This window comes from Pocillopora damicornis, chromosome 13 (genome assembly GCF_964200805.1).
Source record: "Pocillopora damicornis chromosome 13, jaPocDami1.2, whole genome shotgun sequence".
In the NCBI taxonomy this organism is placed as follows: domain Eukaryota; kingdom Metazoa; phylum Cnidaria; class Anthozoa; order Scleractinia; family Pocilloporidae; genus Pocillopora; species Pocillopora damicornis.
The window spans coordinates 9,098,545-9,117,913 of NC_142682.1; the positions used below are offsets into that span (position 1 = coordinate 9,098,545).

General features: G+C 37.4%; 3 protein-coding genes across 3 annotated transcripts; 1 reads left to right on the forward strand and 2 right to left on the reverse strand.

The window, feature by feature from the left end:
• Nucleotides 1-170: 170 nt before the first annotated feature.
• Nucleotides 171-3,335, reverse strand: LOC113673581 (vesicular inhibitory amino acid transporter). Its single transcript, XM_027189982.2, has one exon. It carries the CDS (start codon nt 1,734-1,736, stop codon nt 360-362), a length of 1,377 nt encoding a protein of 458 aa, XP_027045783.2. The 5' UTR covers nt 1,737-3,335; the 3' UTR covers nt 171-359.
• Nucleotides 3,336-3,395: 60 nt separating this feature from the next.
• On the forward strand, nt 3,396-7,171 carry LOC113673602 (vesicular inhibitory amino acid transporter). The gene is made up of 2 exons (XM_027190004.2): nt 3,396-3,624; nt 3,765-7,171. Exons 1-2 carry the CDS (start codon nt 3,507-3,509, stop codon nt 4,964-4,966), a joined length of 1,320 nt encoding a protein of 439 aa, XP_027045805.2. The 5' UTR covers nt 3,396-3,506; the 3' UTR covers nt 4,967-7,171.
• Nucleotides 6,641-18,630, reverse strand: LOC113673596 (SH2 domain-containing protein 4A). The gene is given in 10 exon segments (XM_027189999.2): nt 6,641-7,174; nt 7,583-7,764; nt 8,071-8,504; nt 8,998-9,209; nt 9,212-9,344; nt 10,137-10,321; nt 11,645-11,752; nt 12,166-12,366; nt 13,836-13,995; nt 18,467-18,630. Coding segments are annotated over 8 exon segments (1,788 nt in total). The 5' UTR covers nt 12,350-12,366; nt 13,836-13,995; nt 18,467-18,630; the 3' UTR covers nt 6,641-6,824.
• Nucleotides 18,631-19,369: the final 739 nt, after the last annotated feature.

Below are 19,369 nucleotides of genomic sequence, written 5' to 3' on the forward strand. Positions count from 1 at the left end.
GGGAAATTTATTCCAAAATATGTCAATAAAAGTTTTTAAAACTAAGAAACCGAAAAGGACTGATTTGACTGGCTTGGTTAACGCAGAATTGGCGAGGAACAGAGAAGATTTTAAACATGAAGAGGGGAAAAAAAATTGAACAAACCTACATTTATTGTTGTAAGCTATGTTTCACCGAGAATTCCATTTATTTTTGCCCCTAATGATTACACTAAGGAACGAATATCCGAAAAACAGCTGGAAAGTTATCAAAGGACGCAACCTTGCTATGCCCTTTTGTCTCTCTGTGCCATTTTTTCTTGACTTAAAGCCAACAATAACAAGACTGTGAGAACTTTTACAATCTGTCAGCTGCCTCTTCAAGCACATACACCATTACCTGGTCGACTGTAAACTTCAATCAAGGAGAGAACAGAGGATATAGTTCCCGTGACCATCACAATAACACCAACCACTACCACAACACCATCAACCACAATGTTACACCATGTCATGTCCTGGAAGTACATCTTCATATGAAACAAGGGAGGAAATATGAACTCCAAGCTAACACCAGCGATACTTCCCACAAGGGCCAATATATAAGTGTAGGAAGGGAAAGCAGCAGCAAACATTACACTGATAGATACCATTAACAAACGAAATGTAATTACAGACGGAGTGAAGATTGATTTACCATAACTTCCTGGAAAGAAAAACAGAGAGGAGTTCTCAATGATCTCAAATATGGTGAACATTGGCAGTGTGTAGGACGTGAAGGACAGTACTGCTGCCATCACATTCACTGCTGCTCGGAATGAACCCTCTGGCAAGCTATTTGTTATAACTTCAGCCGTATCGACTTCAAATGAAATGTAAGCGACTACTCCAATGGTGACATTAAGTAATGTCATCGCTACATAGGACAAATTAATCACTGAGTTGAACTTTTCCTTGTGGCGCATGCTACCTTCGATTAGTGATACAAATGGCTGCGACAGATAACTTGCTACAAGGACTCCTAAAGCTGATGGATATGTACTGGCGTCGAAATTTTCCAAGGAGCTTATTTCCCATTCTTGTACATGCAATAAGCTGTACGTAACAACGGTGACAAAAATAACTTTAGCGGAAAGTACCGTTAAGATGCTTGTCCATGCCACCTGAGAAAGGTTTTTAAGAAAAACATTTGGAACAAAAAGTATACCGCCAATGAGTATGCAGAGCCAGCAAGGAAAAGCAACATGGGGAAACGATCTTGCAATTAATTTACCGACCAAAAGAGGATAAACTGCTGTAACAAAAAGCAACTCTATAAACTGAGTAGCAAGGACGAGATGACCTCCTATGTTTGGCAGGAAAGCATTGCCGACATCTGCATAGGAACTGCGGACCCTTTTTCGTTTACCGCTCTTTGGATCGGTTTCATAGAGGCACCGAACAATGATTTTCCCAGTATAATTAGAGGCAGCAGCGACTAGCAAAAGAGTAAGTATGGCTAAGTAGCCACCATTTTTCACGGCGTAAGGTATGACCAAGATTGGTAAACCTTGAATTGTGTTGCAGATGTTCCAAAATGTCTCAAATGTCGAGGCAAAAGTACCTTCATCACATGAAGTGTTCTCCTCATGTTGATCTCTGATATCATACTGTTCACATTCGTCCAAAAGATTTACTTTATCTTCTTCCTTCTCTTGATAACCTTCTCTGTTTATTACACCCGTAGCTTTTATAAGAATTCTAAATACAGACTGCATACTCCTTCACAACAAGCTCTGGTTTACTAGAATGCCTTCCTTATTTATGTCCCTGAGGCTCAAGGGGTAAATAACGAGTTCTGATTAATATTTCCACCATGATCTGTCGACTGTATAGCGGGGTCTGAAGTCCACCGAGTGCCACATGTGAAGACTTATGTTCATCGAAGGACAATTTCAGAACCTTTTTACTACAGTGGACAAGGACTTATTTCATTTGGAGTTTTCAATGTCCTGGGAGTAGTCGTAAGGCTGATTGTATGTCGATAGACACCTGTGTCTTGCTCATAAGCCGCAATAAGCTGTTAAAATGGGGACTTCTTCGAGGTTTTGTCATGAGTTTAAATTTCTCTGGCTAATTTTTAAGGGAACCATAGTGATCTGTTTTTAAAAAAAACATTGAGCTAGGTATTCTTGGCACCGGCTAGTATCATATGATGCTGTGCTAATTGTTTCAAATTTAACATGATTTTGTCTCACCCTGCAAGCTAAACATAGCCTTTAGGATGGACGGCTTTATTCTTTCCTGACACAAAAATGAAATACCTTGTAACGGTAAAAAAGTTTGGTACATTTTGTTGTTGACCATATTCGTGGTTTTCATAATCACAATTGACATTATCATCTTTATTTCATCTTATTGTCCTTTTGCGTGTTACTGTAGAAACTGTTCGCTCTCTCAAGAATGAATTTCTCCAAAAGAGGCCGGTCCGGCCGGCGCCTTTCAGAAAATCAGTTAAAACTTTGTACAAAAATCAACTGCATGTTACTCATTAAATGATCACGGAAGGAGACCACAGATAACTTTTAGTCTGAATAATCCCACCCATAAAGAAGTTTAACAATAAACGTCTTTTCATTCAAACTTTGCATACTCAATCAACTATTCATCAAAAGATCACCACGACTTCTTTTTTACAGTGAAGCTGTATTATAAAAAGCTTCTGAACCAGCTTGGCATCGGAAGTAATGAACGTATATTAGCAGATCAGCTGAGTGTTGATATTGTTTTTTAAAATTCTGAACCTAACAAAACTGTTTTAGGCAATTTGATTTTGGCATCCAGCTGTACTTTCCGGTGAAGTGAAAACCACCTCATTCTTCGTTACAATGATTCCGCCAGAGCATATATAACCAGTAAATTCGATTTGGCGCTAAGCAAAGCGTGAGATGGATGTCCGAGCTCATTACAGATTTCTGTTTCAAGAAATTAATGGTTTTGAACGGAGATACTCAAGGTCCCTGCTAAGGCCCGTTTTCTTCGTCTAGCTAGTTAGCGATATCAATAGCCGTCTTTTCGTTGTCCATGTTTACATTTAAGAGCGAGGTATCAAAAGTTTTGAAATTAAAATAAAAAAAAATTGGAAACTGTTCCTTAGATGTAGATCTTAAAATATGGCTTCGCGCCCATAAAGCCCCCGAGAATTTCGAGAGATGGGCCAAAGGACACATTTTAAAGCCCACTGATCACGAAAAAGTGTTGTGTTTGAATGACAGACACTAAAACGTAAGTCAATTTTTCTAACTGAAGTAGAATCCAGTCGGCCAGTCCAGCAGTCGTCAGCTAATAATTAAGTCATGAACTCTTGCACGAAATACACAATAGTCAGTAATGAAGCCAAGCGCATTCTCGCGTGCATCTGCCGAATTTTTCTGGCATATATTAACGTTTGCACTGCGCAAATATTCGCTTCATTTTTTGCTGATCGTTCACAGAACAGCACGTTTTTCACGCCAAATTTAAACATTCGTTAAATTCAGTTGTGAAAAATGCCGTTAAAAGAAGGATACCAGATCCTTGAAGAGAGTCTAGATGAGGAAAGCTACCCCCACGAAAAAACCCTGGACGAGACGTTTGAGGAGATGAAGAAAATATCAACCATGGATACATTTTGGGGAGCAACTTCAGAATACTCCGCAACTCATTTACATGTCATTGAATAAGAATAGCGTCTATTGTGTTATGCCTCGATCTTCAAAGCCTCCCGACACATGTAAATGAGTTGCGGGGTATTCTGAAGTTTAGCCCATTTTGGAACGCGTGTAACTCCGTTCAAGGGTTTACCATCTTGGCGATGCCTCTTGTGACGTCGTTTGGTGGGTACTGGTTTCTTTTTGGCATTACAGCCATTGCAGTGCTCTCTAACTATACCTCAAAAATCCTCATTCAGTGCCTCTATGAGCAATTTCCTGGTAAAGGTCGAACACGTGTACGTAATACATTCGCTGACATCGGAGATGCTTTCTGGCCAAAGTACGGAAGACTCATGGTCGATGCGACAAAGTTTCTGGAATTAATTTTTGTTGCAACTGTGAATCCAATAGCTTGTGGGGAGGCCATTTATTACACTGTTCCTTACCTTCCCGTTGGAAAGCAGCTTTGGATCCTCATTTTCGGCCTGGCTATGATTCCCAACGTTTTCCTGAGCTCTGTGAAATTACTTTCCAAGATCAGCATGCTTACCATATTTTTTGCCCTGACAAACTTCTCCATCATAGTTGCTTATTGCTTGGGTCATAGCGCTTCCTGGAAAGCGGAGGATTTGCAAGTTTTCGACCCTGTCCGGTTTCCCCTGGCACTCGGAGTAGTTTTGGCCAGCTTCTCGTCTCAAATTTACCTGACCGTGCTGGAGGGAAACATGCGATGTCCTGAAAAGTTCAACGCCGTCATTAACTACGCTTATATCGCTATGACTGCGCTAAAGATCGGCGTTGGAGCATTTGGTTATTTGACCTTCTCAGGCAGTGTCAGTGACATGGTGTCCAACAACCTTCCACTTGGACTCTATCGCATCACTGTGAACATTGTGATAACCGTTCTGTCCTTTTCAGGTTATTCCCTCCCTATGTTTGCGGTGTTCGACATGGTGGAGAAGTCAGCCCCCCGGTATTTGACCGCCAGATTTCTAAACCAGGATGGACACCGACCTAATCGTCCGTGTGTGGTGTTGTTGCGTTTCGTGCTGACATCAATCACCATCCTGATGGCGGTTATTATTCCGCACTTCACTCTTTTTGCTGCATTTATTGGAAGTGGTACAGGTACTGCGATAGCGCTGGTTTTTCCTTCCGTTTTCTACGTAAAAATTTTTTACTGGGAGTTAAGGTGGTACGAGATTGTTCTGAACGTTTTCATCGTATGTTTTGGGCTGCTCATGGCAGCTTGTGGAATGGTTTCTACAGGACAACAGCTGTACCTAACCTTCTCCACAAAAGAGGTGGATTTCTAAAGCTTAATTAATGCGAACTCTGTCAAGTCCAGTTGATTGAGTGAAACGAGAATCAAATGTGATTTTATGTGTGGACCTTTTAGAGAACGGCAAATGGTCCTGGAACTGAAACTTAAAAATAAGCATGTTTTGTTACCGTCTTGGAATAGGAGTACGCTTGGAGCTAGCTGGCTCTGTTTAATGCTTAGGTATCGGCAGGCTACGAAGCCGAAAATATTTTTCTGTTGTGCCCCTCAGCAGCTTATTTATTGCTGCTTGGCTGTTTGCAGTGCGGCACCCCATTGAGAGCCTAATTACATATTATTTAAGAGACAAAGTTTTGTTCAACAAGCGGTAGATAAGAGTCGCTCAAATAGCCTGTGATAAGTGTTGTTCTGTCAAACGACGAAGAAAACATTAAAGTTTAAACCGACAATTCGCTCTTGCGCTCGAGGCTTCTTTGGCCTCTCGAACGAATAATTTGTTAAGTTCAAGACAATTTAGTACGAACAGTGCCCCTTTACAAGCGGCACAAAAGCGGAAGTCAACAAACATTTGCGCGTCATGATACCTGGGTCCACATGATAACAACGAAGGAGTACACTATTCATTTTTTTACAGATTCTCTTTATTTATAATTCAGGGCTATGAAATACTTCGTTCCCGGTTGGATAACAGCGATACCGTTGAGAAATCATCAGGAAAGATTTCAGTTTAAATCCGTAATTATTGGCGCAAAGTTGTTCCCCCAATAAAGAGGGTGAAGGAAAGATTATCCTCTAACTAAAAAGTACCTTGACCTTTAAACCACAGGCTTATCAAATCAGTTTCTCTGCTGTTAAAAAGTTTCAACAAAGAAAAATAAAATAATCTGAAAATACAGAGTAAGTTGACCTTGTCAGTGAGAACTAATTGCAATACGAGGTCACTACGTATTTCAAACATGGGCGTTGTAAAATCAAATCTGATTATAAAATTAAGATTTTTTTCCAATCCAATTGAATATCGCAATATCACATCATCTCTTTTTCTTAACGAAAATCGGTGAGTTTGACATGTTTAAGTTTACTTCTTTTAAAGCTATGTATTTGACTTTTGCGTGCACATCAAAATAGTTTCGGTTCCCTTGCAATTGCAACAATATTCACGCCGCAGGTCTGATTAATGTTACAGTTCAGCTCAACTGGAATCATTATAAAACGAATTTTCAAAGATCTATTGTGCTCTTTCAATTGAGCATAATTTCAGGGATTTTTCGTTAATTTCCTAATAAATTTTTAGCTATAAAGGTTATAATTTGGCATATTTGCTTCATTTTCAAAAGTTCTCACCGCTCCATTTAGATGCAAATGGGGCTTAATGATATTGTTTGCTTGTTTTTTTTTACAATTTACTTCGGTTGATATTAAATAGAAAGCAAAAGAGAGGAATCATAAAATGACTCTCAACTAAACAATAATCACTTACAACTAAGGTCTTTCTGCTAATGAAGAAATTAAGGATACAACAAACCACTGAACGCAAACACCCATCCGTTTCAAAAATTTTCAAGGAAGGAGGCCCCAATTTCCATACCTCTTTCTGAGTGGATAAAAGCTCAGGGGAATTTAAATTTCATAGTGACCACTGAAACACAATTAGTGCATGGCTAAGGAAGGTAAGCTAAGCAAGGAAAATAAATTTTGAACCACCCCGTGAAAATTTATCGTGATTTAATGCAAATAACTAACAATAGCTAAATGTAGGAAGAAGTGTAAGGTGTTCACCGCTGACACACTGTCGGCAACATAACCATGTTTGGTTGGCTTTTAAACAACCTGTTGTCCCTTCTACATGCACCATGGATGCTCTCCCCATACATCTCTTGATTGGTTGACTATTAAAATTTTGTGGAGAAAGAATCAGACTTCTGTGTAGGAGGAAGAAGCTCTTGATAATCCGGGGGATTGCAGTCCTGACCACAAGGGATTTTCAAAAGTTCTTGTCCCACTCCAGTGATTGGTCTCTGTTTATGAAATTCCACTAAATCTTTGAGAGTCTCATGAGCGATCTGATTGTGGCCAAAAAACTGGTAAGTGTTTTCACTGGTGTCGACCAGATAATGCTTGCAGCGCTCCGGTGCACGGTAAGTTATAGTATAACCCCAAACTCTCTCGCTCACGCGAACCAAAAACGACCCCGGTGGTTTATTGACGAGCAAATTTTCAGCATCCTGTCGGGAGATTATTCCTGAAAAAGAAAAAAAAAAAAAGAAGATACATCACAGGTTGGTCTACTTTGCGACTGGCAAATAACTTTTCCTTCACACACTAGTAGTCGACAACAACTCAGCTTATGTAAACTGACTGTTTGATGTCTTATTATTATTCCCGAAGATAGTAACTGAAATCCCACAAACAAATAGTGAAAAAAGTAAAATATGAAGTAGTTCTAAAGTGTTCTGCCCAGCGAGAATAGTTAGACTCCCACACAGTCTATGTGCAGACAGTAACTGAAGTCACACAAACAAAATAATGAAAAAAAGTAAAGTATAAAGTAGTTGTAATTGTTCTGCCCAGCGATAATAGTTACAGACTCCCACACAGTCTATGGTCACCTGCTTTAAGTATTTACACATCCCAAAGCTCCGATTCTCACCGTGAAAATAAGGTAGTATCTGATCGCCGTCGTAACAAATTCTCTTAGCTAGCTCTTCTTGCCGAAACCACTCGATAACGTTCTTTTTACTTTTTGGTTTGACGCTCCTTCTTGGCCTGAGAGGAGTAGTATTGCTTGGCGGAGGAGGTCTGGGGGGAGCCGCAGGTTTGACATCACTGGGTCTGTGGATTTAAACAACAATATTTAACACATAACAACAACAGCAATTCAGTCATAACGAGTCATTTCTTTCAACATTTTTGGCTTTGGTCATCCTTTACACAAGGTATTCACTTAAGAATTCTCTTCGCTTTGTAATTATCCGGAAATGAGCACTTAGGCTACTTCTAAATCCAAGGAAATCTAATGTGTAAGAGGCGCGTTAAATAGAGGAACAGTCTCCCATAATGATATTTACGGAGATCTGACTAACACAGCCACAGTATATACTGAAGGACACTTACAACCTGGAGACACCATACGCATACCTTGAAGGTACGGGTGGCGGTGGTCTCTGTGGTTTTGCACTAACTGATTTCCTTCGTGTCGGCTCAATCATGCTTCTCCTCTTCGCCTCCTCTCGCTCTCTTAAGACTTCCCTCCGCGCTACACTAACAGAGCTTCTCCTTCGGTTTTCTTCATCGTCAGCTTTCTTTTGTTGTTCCTTCCATGCTGCCTCCTCTTTTTGCATTTGATCGTCCTCTTTCTTTTTTAGCGCCTCTCGTGCCTTTCTCAAGCTCGCATATATCTCTTGTGCTCGTTTAGATTCATTTTCCAACAGTTCCTTATCTCGGCGTTCTTTCTCTGCCTTTCTTTGTTGTAAGCGCTCTATCACCTCTCTTTGTTTTTTCTCTGCTTCCTTTTGTTGTTCTTCTACCCTTCGTTTCTCTTCTTCCAGTTTTCGAGCTTTTTCAAGCGCTTCCTACAACACGATAAAACAAAAGTTCAAATTCCATCGAGCACTTAGCTTTGATTCAGCAAAGACTACACAGCTTCCCCCATAACTCAAGATCAAAGTAAACAGCTTGCGTCAAAGAATCAAAGCTGAAACGATTGTCACGCAAAACTGTGTTGCTACATAATAAGGGTTTTGGTTTTCTTTAAGGCACGTTAAATACACAACTCAAAAATGCTCGGTGCGCTCATCAAATCGCACCTTTGGGGGGTTGGAGAGAATTTGACCTTGTCGTTTCAAGACGAAGGGCTTTTGAGTCGGATTGTCTGGTGAAGTTGATGCGTAGGTAATCACTTGTGGCTTGAAAATGCGTAACGACTTTCATTAAAAAAAAATGGGAAATGAATGGAAGGAGTTCCAAAAAGTAATACTGTGCGTTTCTTCCCTAGGGAAAGGTATTTGACTGTGAATTCAAATATCAAACATAGTAACAATTTAAAACCAAAAGAAATCTTGTCACCTGCTCTTGCTTCTTTCTTCTTGCCTCCTCCAAAGCTCTTTCCCTTGCTTTTCTCTCTTCTTCAGCTCTTCTTTCAGCCTCTTCTGCTTTCTTTCGAGCGAGTTCTTCCTCTTGCTTTCTTTTCTCCAATTCAATTTTTCTCTTCTCTTCTTCGGCTTTTCGTTTTTCTTCAACTGCCTTCCATTTCTCTCTTGCCTCAGCTTGTCTCTTTTCTCCTCCTCCTTTTTCCTTCTTTCCTCTGCTCTCCTGCGTTCTTCCTCTTCTCTTTTCTTTCTCTCCTCTTCTTGACGTTTCCTTTCCTCCTCCTTCCTCAGTTCTTCCGCTTTTTTAGCAGCTAGTCTTGCTTCCTGTGGCATCAACATGAAATAAATCACTTCGTTTGGTCTAAAACAGGCAAATGTATCCCGAGCGATGCTTCTTATTTCCCTCAAAAAAAAAAAAAAACAAAAAAAAAACAGGGTACTTATTGACGACAAATAAAATTGCATCCAAAAAAAACCCCTTTCCTAAACAACGTGTCCATAAAATGCGACTGTAATTTAAAAGTGGTGGTTCTTCAAGGAAAAGAGTTCTTAAAGAAGCTTAAACATACAGTAATCAACGAATATGGAAGCGATCCACGCAGTTATGAACATACTGAAGTGGTAGAGAAAATACGGCCTGAAAAAATTCAGGCCCGTACGGGATTTGAACCTATGACCTCGGTGAAACCGGTTTTGCAGAGGTCATGGGTCATGGGCAGAGGTCATGGGTTCAAATCCCGCACGGGCCTTAAATTTTTTTTAGGCCCTGTTTTCACTTCTACTTCAGTAGTGTTCAGAAGTGCGAGGATCACTTCCATACTCGTTTCTTCAACCGCAGTTCACATACATGATTTTCATGTATGTACAGTCATTTATACAGTAACCAATTGTGCATATAAATAAGCATCAGCCTTAATATTCTCCCAAAGCCAACCCAAGATTACGAATTACCAAAAAGATCCTGCAACTCATTTGATAAAAAAGGACTGCAAAGTACGAAAAAAAAGATGAAAGCCAAGAACAAGTGAGCTGACGAAACATAACTACATGCTATGAAAACATACTATAAGTAGACTTCGCAAAGTTATTAAACCTTGAGTTTGCATCTTTCCTGACCTCTTCAAGTCTTTTCTTTTCAGCTTCTCTTGCAGCCGCTTCCCTGGCCAACCTCGCCTCTTCTTCCTTCAGTTTCCTTTCTTCCTCCTGCCTCTCAAGTTCCTTTCTTTTTATCTCTTCCATTTCTTTATGTGCAAGTTCTTTTGCCTTCTTTTCATCTTCAGCCAGAGCTTCTAATTCCTTCTCTAAAAAATTATTGATAGTGACATTATTAGAGCTGAAAGTACAGAGCAGTTTGAAATTATAAAATCCTTGCTTTTTATCACTTCCCAATAGCCTGCGCAAGTAGCATGAGTTAAGAGTGCGTTTCACTGAAGGAGATGAGAATGAATTAAGAAGTTTTTATTACTCATGAGAAATCTGCTAATTGTCACCAAAGACAATTTTCAGGGAATCCGGTCATTTCGATACAAAGTCGTTTCGATATAAATCAAAGTCGATTCGTTACTCATGTAAAGTCGATTCGATACAAACTCACGTTACTTCAAGTCATTTCGGTACAGAATACTACACTATACATAAATGACCAAACGAACCAAACGAACCTTTAAAGACATACTCACTAGAGCAAATACAAACCTCCGTTGTAAATAAAACAAACCTTCACCTCCATACCTCTGGAAAGTCCCAGGTTCCTCCTAATCTGCCTTCCTCACCGCCCATCGGACATAAAGCTTTTTCTTTTTGGGCGAGGGGAAACCGAGTTGTACAACTCGGTCGATTGAGTCGTGGGGAAACTGGAAATTACAACAACGTCGATCGATCGAATTGGGTCGATTCGAATTGGGTCGAATTTGAGCTAATTTGTTGAATAGAAAATAACAAATTACTACACAGATCAAAGACAAAAACTAACATTTATACTGAACTTTTCTCGAGCTTACTTCTGTATCGAAACAACTTCAGTTTGTATCAAATCAACTTTACATGTGTAACGAATAGACTTTGACTTGTATCGAAACCACTTGAATTGAAACGACTTTGTATCGAAACGACCGTGAACCATTTTTAGGCTAAGCATTCCAGCCAACAATGTATAAACCTTCCAAGCTTTCACTTTTTGTTTGTAAAAGTATTCTTAACTAAAATTCTGAACATCTCAGTGTAAACCTCTTTGTTTCTCTTCCAATTCTTGAGCTAAGGAAGCCATCCCAATTTTGGGAACTAGGTAAATTGAAAGTATTGAACTGTGTTAGAAAATATATCGTAGCCAGCTATAAGAAAGAACAGTTACAAGACAGGTACAACTGTATTGTCCCTTTTAGGTAACCAGCCCTTCACAAAAAAATGGTCAGTAAAAATGCAAACCTGATGAAGTAGCTGACTCTCTTACCTGTTCACAACTTCTTCAGGTTCAAAAATTTCAGTTTACACAAATAGTAAAAACTCTACTCCTCAAAGCAACCTCTACAGTCAGCAATGGTTCTATTTCTTTTAAAAACAAGCTGTTGTTCCAAACAAGCCAAGTTTTGTATATATTAAGCAGGGAAGCATATTAATTCACTTACTCTTCAAAACTGCCTCAAAATCTTGTTTGTCATCATCATCTTCTCCTAGTACCCAAACCCATGGATTTCCATCAACAGCAATCAAAAATTCTACACATTTTGCATTTGCTGGGGGAGGGAAATCAAATTAATCAATTATGATAACAAATTATTACTTTATAGTGACTTGTAGGAAGCAGTATTGAGATTATGTTATTTTATTACTTTTCCCTAAAGCTGCACATCAAAATGCTTGCTTTAAAGCTTTACTCTGTCTCCTGAGAAAAGACACTTCTTATAAAAATTCTCTGTGGCATTTGCTATGACTTTTTTATGCATTGTAACAATGGTGTGTTTAGTTTGTTTGACAGGATGAGTGAACTTCATGTTCAAGTCAAGCACAACATAACCCTGCCATACTTCCACTACACTCATTTGACCACAATGTACAAATACACACATAAGGACACCCATATCTCCTCTCACCCCCCCCCCCCCACCCTTCTCAGGAAAAACCACTGCAAGTCCAAGTAGAAACTTACCTTTCTGTGGACGTGGTTTTGGTGGATTCATTGCTTCTTTCTTTTCCAGTTCATCTTCTCGTAAACGCCATCGTCGCACTTGCTCCTCTCGCATTTTTACAAAAAGAATTTGCTTCTGTTCTTCTGGAAGCTCAGCCAGCAGCTCAGGATCTACGTACATATCGCGCAGAATTTGGGCCAACATGGTGATCAATAGTGTCACTGATGAAAGAAGAGATTGAAATTTTAAAAGAGGCATTAACTAAAGGAAAATATTCCAACAATAATAGCACATCCTAGCATATAAAACTTAGTTCCCTTCAACTTGTAACTTTTAAAACTTAAACAGTGAAAAAAGAAAAAAAGAAAAAAAGGTTTAAGCAAGTGTAGTTCTGGGAGTCTTAAGGGGGTAAAGAAGGAAAAGGGAAGGATTCATTAAATAAAAAAGCAAGGCATGTAAGCCTTATGACTCTGCTTGGTTATCTGAATGAACTGCAATTGAAGTTATAAATAGATATGCATTTGCAAAAATTCCAGCTATAAAAATCAACCACCAGTAAATGAGCATAAAAGGATTTGAAAAGACAAATGACTTTACATAGTTATTGTACTAATGCTCAAAGAACAATTATTCTAAAAATTATGCTCAAATTTCTTCCTATAAATAAAATCTCTGAAGGAAAACAAAAGCCATGCAATGCTGTCAAATGATGTAAAATGGAACTTCAAGAAAAAATTCTTCATATCACCTGATGATAAATATAGCTTTCCATCAGTCATCTGACAGTCTCTCAAGTATTTTTTCATTAATTATCCAATCAAAGCAACAGATGTAGCAGTTTGTTTACAAACCCTCCATCTAATCCCCCAGGATCAAAGAAATAATTAATCAACCATCTTTGGAGCTCTTTGAAGAAAATTTATTCTTTGTTTCTCACAAAGCTACAACTTGCTATTAGATAAGAATCAAATAAAATATTGTTGCCATGCCAATTAACAGCCCATCATTGGAACTCACCATGTGTTAAAGTGGTTAAAATCGCCATGTGATTGTCACACTTTGTCTGGCAATGTTAAACTCTTAAACACCCGCAAACCAAATTCATTGATAGGAAGCCTTGACTAAGCTCCAAAACATTTTTCTCTGGATTAATTGGAATGTTTTTCTTTTAACAAGTTCAGCTTTTCTATATGCAATTACGCAATGTGGATTAAGGCTCACACAGATTACAGATGAGTTTAAAGTCTCAAAAGTTTTCTTGTATAATTCCTTGATTTTAATTAGTGCCCATCCTAAAATTATGCCAGATGGTTCATTTCAATTCCTTGCACTTTGGAAAACTGATAATAAGTACATGTATATGAATTTGTTTTTTGGTTTTTTCTCCCGACTGCAGTTGCTCAAGTTGTACTTACATATACACCTTTTTTAACATGAGACAGTTATGAAGTCACATGTAAACCCTTACTTTTTTAAATACATTTATTTATGTAACTTCTCACTTCTTAAATAAATCATAAAAATAAAAGATAAAAATTGCAGTCACACCATCAGTTGTTTTACCAACTTGAGAGTAAATGAGACAAAAGAGGGAAGAAAAGATGTTTGCTGCTACATCCATTTCCCAAAATTATAACTATTGTGAGATAACTAAAACTGAATAAAAAGTAAGAGCATAGACATTACTCACAATTCAATCAATCGTTTGTTCTTTAAGGAGCATTCCAATATACAGGAAGATGATTGAGATAAAACTCAGCACAAAGGAAAGAACAGCGAAGACAATGATGCAACAGATCACATTATTATGCATTCCTGGTGTCCATTGCAACTTGACTATATCCTAATTTCTGGAAGAAAACAACAAAAAAAAGGGTTAAACATTCAATCATTTCCATCAATACATTTCATATTTATTTAAATTGATGCCAAGAGTTCTGTGACCTTCTAACTAAATCAATTTAAATTTTGAAAATAAATTATGCCATCAGCTTTAAAGAATTACTGTGCTCAAGGCAGGTGAAATAGCTTTTGTTATTCAGTTTATACTTGTGCATGCTGCAGTTCAATTTCAACACTTGTTTAACATTCTTCTCCTTTTCTTTCTTTATGTGATGATGTATCAATGAAATACCGGAAATACAAATTTAACCAAACGGTAGTTGCCATGAAGCAAAAGAAGGAAAATCTTAACAATATGAGAAACTTTCCTGGCCAACATAGATGGAAATTCACTCAACATAAAAAATTTTAATGACAAATGTACATTACTGATTGAATTAATTAAAACATAACAAAAGGAACTATCAATCCAGTTATTTCTCACAAGAATAGATAACAGAAAAAGTCAGCAAAATATGTCACTTTCAGCTTCAAATTACACAGAGCACATCTGCAGATTATGGAGACAGAAGATTTGAGTGACTGTTATGTTAATGAGCAATTAAGCCTCACATATTTAAAATGAACTTCTATAATTATCATTATGTGATTAATTCCTTATGGGACATTTTGTTTTCACTAAAATTGTTTTCTCTCCCAAAAATTAAAAAAGGGTCTTACCCATTATTATGAACATAAATGATATGAAGCAGATTCCCTCCTAAAACTACAGTTAAATGTATCTATAGACAAAAAAAGTCCTGCTCCCAGTGACTTTCCCCTGTTACAGAATTGTAGACACTTCATGCAGTCCCAAAATTTTTTTAAAATAGTTTTCCCCTCATTATTTGGGTCATTTGGACATACTCAAAGAAAAATGTAATTAGGACATTCAAGAAGTTTAAAATTTGTACTGGACAGTATTTTTACCTTTATGTTGTCATTACATGCCCAACTATCACAGTAAATGTTAACCAATGATTAAAGGAAAGAGGTTATCTTAAAATACATTTTATAGCAGAAAAAATCGTGAACTGCACTTTTAAACCAAAAACAACATCATTTTAACTGACTTGTACTAATTAGGGCTATACCAACTAAGGATGCCAAATGGCAGTCCTAAAGGTGTTCCCCAGACTCCTTCCCATGACAGGTTTCAGTGTGTTAAACCCTACCCTTAGGGAAATTCTGGTTTTGACTTGTAACCCGCTGATTTTGGTTTTGGTTTTGACTTGAGCCCATTAGTAACCATTAACATGGTCACCAATGAGCCAAAACAAATTGGCCGTTTTAACGGGGTGACCATATTACAAGGGCAGGATCAAATTTCTTGATCACCTTGCAAGTTGCCTAGGCAGATGTGTCAATATTTATTTCCTTTATTATGTTTGCAATAAGAACAGGGAGGGGTGTAGCTTATTTGTAAAAAAATCAGCTCTTTGGTTAGTAAAGGGCAGAGATCAATCACATCAACATGTAACAGGCATTTTGGTTTTCTAGATTAAGTGCTAGTGGCTGCATTAATGGGGTGAAATTAAAAAGGATTCTCCTGTTTGGGATTTTAAAATGTGGCTGTTGGCTGTATTAACATGTGACCATATCAACAGGGGATTTTTAGAAGAAAATGTATGGAAATTTTTCCAGACCATAAAAAGGTGGCCATAATAATAATAATTACAGTTCTATAATGTAGACCTCTTTATGGATATATTCAGTTGTACTTTGCAATATTGTTGAAGTAAAATTATGTTAAAAGCAACAAAAAACAAACCATTTGAAGGCTAAATTAAAAAAATGAGTTTTAACAGCAGTCTTGAAAGTGTCCAATGTCTTTATGTTGCAAATTGTCAAAGGTAACGCATTCCAAAGATATAGTGCACTGACTGGAATGCATGATCGTCAAGGGTTGGATGGGTCTTAGTACTAGGTAACTTGCAAAACAATTAAATAATTAGGAGCTAGACCACATAAACACTTAAATGTCAAAAGTAGAATCTTAAACTTTATACAGTAACTAATTGGGAACCAATGAAGTTGAAAAAGCAATGGTCTAACATGACAGAATCTTGGTGTTCCTGTGACAATGACAACCTTCGTAATAACGAAGGTGACCATTTTATCAAGGTGGCTATAAGGGAGGGTTGCACTGTAATTATAAATATAACCCTCCTTTGGGTGAATAGGGATGCAATTGATTCTCACAACATGATTATGCTTTCACAATATTCATTTGCATTTGAATTGCATGCTGGAAAAACTGTTACATGAAAGTAAAAAACAATTGAAGTTAACTCAAAAGATTTCGCAGCACACTCTTCATTATCTAATGCTCTTTTCACAAATGTTTTTCCTACTACCAAGTTTCTGTTTATTCAGTTAGGGAATTTGTTTTTGATACTTGTAATATAGCTTCTTCCAGTTTTCTGTAAACCTTTTTGGGAAGACTTGTCTACCTCTAGGTTTCTTTGATATTGAAAAACACCATGAACACTATTGGCCAACACATTAGTCTGCATGCCATTCACAAAACATCCTAAAGTCCAAAGATATAATCTGTCAATCTCCACAAGGTTTTGATTGGTTAAAGGAACAGTGTAACTTGACTCTGTGGAAACCTGAAATGTATCAACTGAAAACACTTGTTTCACTTTTCATGATTGGAGTTAAAACTCTAACTGTCCAATTCAAGGCTGAAATACAGTCAATTCTCTGCTAGTACACAACACTGGAAGAGGACACCCAGGGATTTCAAAACAAACTGGTGACTGCTGGAGTTCTGCTGGCTTCTTGATAACAAGTTGCTGGTTACTTTAGACAAAATAATTACCTTCTGGTCCTTAATGAATTTTTCACTGTTTCCTACTGTTGCAGAGTCTGACTCCTATTTCAAAACATTTTGAAACCCCTCTTTAAGGTTTTCCAGATACAAGATTTTGTAATTTTTCAAGTTTCATTTTCTATTAACTTTTTCTCTGTAGTACTTTCTTTTAATTTTTCACATTATCATTTAACACAGGCCCTCTTTGGCACTCATTAATTCTAGTGGAAATTGCAAATCATAATCACTGGTTTATAGGCTGGATATTATTTCTAAGCTTATCTTGTAGATTTCATGAAGATGTACATTTGGTTTGGTCTCTAAAAATAAGTAACTGGTGATTTATCATAATGTAAAAACAAACAAATCAAACCACTATCCCTCCCTCTTACCACCAGAGCAACAACAAAACATCAAACTGATCCATTGCAACAAGAGATATTGTTGGTCAGACAATTTAATGAACATTGATCTGGGACATTCATTTTTTTTTTATCTTGGGTTGAACAAAATAATTTAAAAAGCCATCTACCGCATAGACTGAAATAAACATTTGCAGCTTCCCTAAACAAGAAGATTTTTTTCCTTCATTTATCCAATGTGTAGGCTAAAATGTCATGAAATTAATTTGTTTACTCCAAAGTGCACCCAATCAGAAAACCCATGTTGAGAATATTTAAAACCCAATAAAGCTATAACTCAATTTTGAAGCTTTAAATGTCTATAAATTATTTACAGGTTGTAGAGACTGGTTCAATGCAAAACCGCTAATAATCAAATTTCGTGATGTCAATTCAACTTTACCAAACCCTATCGGGCAGAATAATCAAACATGATTTTCAATTTTGTAGTATATTTCGAAAGTTTTTTAATGATTAAGCTGAAGAGTGTACTTGCTAGATACAGTACATATTCCACAACGACAAAATACATTGATGATAGGTCAACATATTTGCTTATTTGTACCTTGTAGTAATTCACTTTGAATAATAGCTGACACAGGCGTAACTTGATAAAAAGAAGCTGTTCGCACATTCTTACACTAAAAGAAACTTTTATGGTATTAAAGCTACAGTAAAACCCTTGCTAACGATTCGAAGTTGAACTCGTGAGGTGTATCAAATCTAAACAAGCCGAACGCCGTAAGATCATAACGATCATATCACATCCCTACAGAAGGTGGCACAAAAGTCATTTGTCATAACCAACAATTTACTTGATAGAAAAGAAATGAACGCAGCAAAGCTTCTTATACTATCAGAAGCACTAGATTGATTTGGAAACATGAGCCAAAATTAGCAAGATTTCAACAAAGCTATATACTCAGCCAGGTAAGGAATTTTGAAGAAACTGAAACGTAACCGAGCTGGAATTGACCGCTAGTGGAATACAAAAGAATTACCAGCGGTACAATAACATACTGAAGAAGTCAAAGAAGAAGAGTAAGTGCGAACATATGTAACTATAATTATCTCCAAAAACGATCAATCGCTCGTCGTAATTGGAGCATATATCGTAATAGGAGCACGAAGGCGAACTAAAATGCTCGAAAGCAGCCATTTCCTTTCGAAGTTAACGGCATTTTCTACTTGTAAAGGCATGCACATGATCAAAACTCCTACCTGTGAAGTTTGGAAACCCAGCCAGATAAAATAACATGGAATTAATACGGCTAATTTCCCTTTACGTCTACGATCTTAGCTCACAGACCTTTAAATTTAACTTCCTTGGACAAGAATCGGCCACCATCCCCCGGGGCACTCCAATAATCAGATCTCACAACAATACCTTACTAATTGTGTTCTCTACCAATCATAACTCGGCTTTTCTCATTTGCGAAAGGAAGCAAAATAAGAGAAATCTGGGAAGAAATGTGCATCATAAGTTTCAAACCCCTAAAAGATGATATTCTCGTCTGAAGACTCATTGAGAGGCAGAAAAAAAAAAAGATATTTACTTCTGCTCTCCATAGTGAGTACTCCGTATAGCAATCAAATGACTATATATAAATATGAAATAGGTTGAAAGCATGAAGCAGGGGCACACGTAATGGGTTGAAACATGAAAGTGGCATGCTGCAGACACACAGCAACGGACATAGGTTTCTACCGATAAAAAAACCTTGTAGAAGGAAAAATTAAACTGACTAACATCAAGACAACATGAACGCAACTTTTAAGACCTATTTGGGCTTCATCCTATCTTGACCTTGTATGCATCGAACATGATGGCTTTGGGTTCTCTAATGATAATATGTAGATACATATGAAGGATATGGAAACTGCCTTTTGATGTAGTACATCTTTTTTCTCATTTTATTTATGAATTAAATTGACTATGTATTTTTTGTTATCAAGGACCCAATGTTGCTATAATTATTGCCTTGTTACGCATGCACATTCTGTGGCTGAAACACTACTTTAAAACTTGAAACCTTTTTTTCTCTGCAAACGATTAACATGTTAAAAAAAGCTAAACCTTCGTGAGCCTCCTTTATAGCGTGAGATAGAAAATGATTCATCCTT

Excerpts from the sequence above, each read along its gene's own strand:
- LOC113673602 (XM_027190004.2), top strand. The coding sequence starts at position 3,507 with ATGCCGTTAAAAGAAGGATACCAGATCCTTGAAGAGAGTCTAGATGAG. Across the intron at positions 3,625-3,764 it reads GAAAATATCAACCATGGATA|CATTTTGGAACGCGTGTAAC; the intron begins CATTTTGGGGAG and ends TGAAGTTTAGCC.
- LOC113673581 (XM_027189982.2), bottom strand. The coding sequence starts at position 1,736 with ATGCAGTCTGTATTTAGAATTCTTATAAAAGCTACGGGTGTAATAAAC.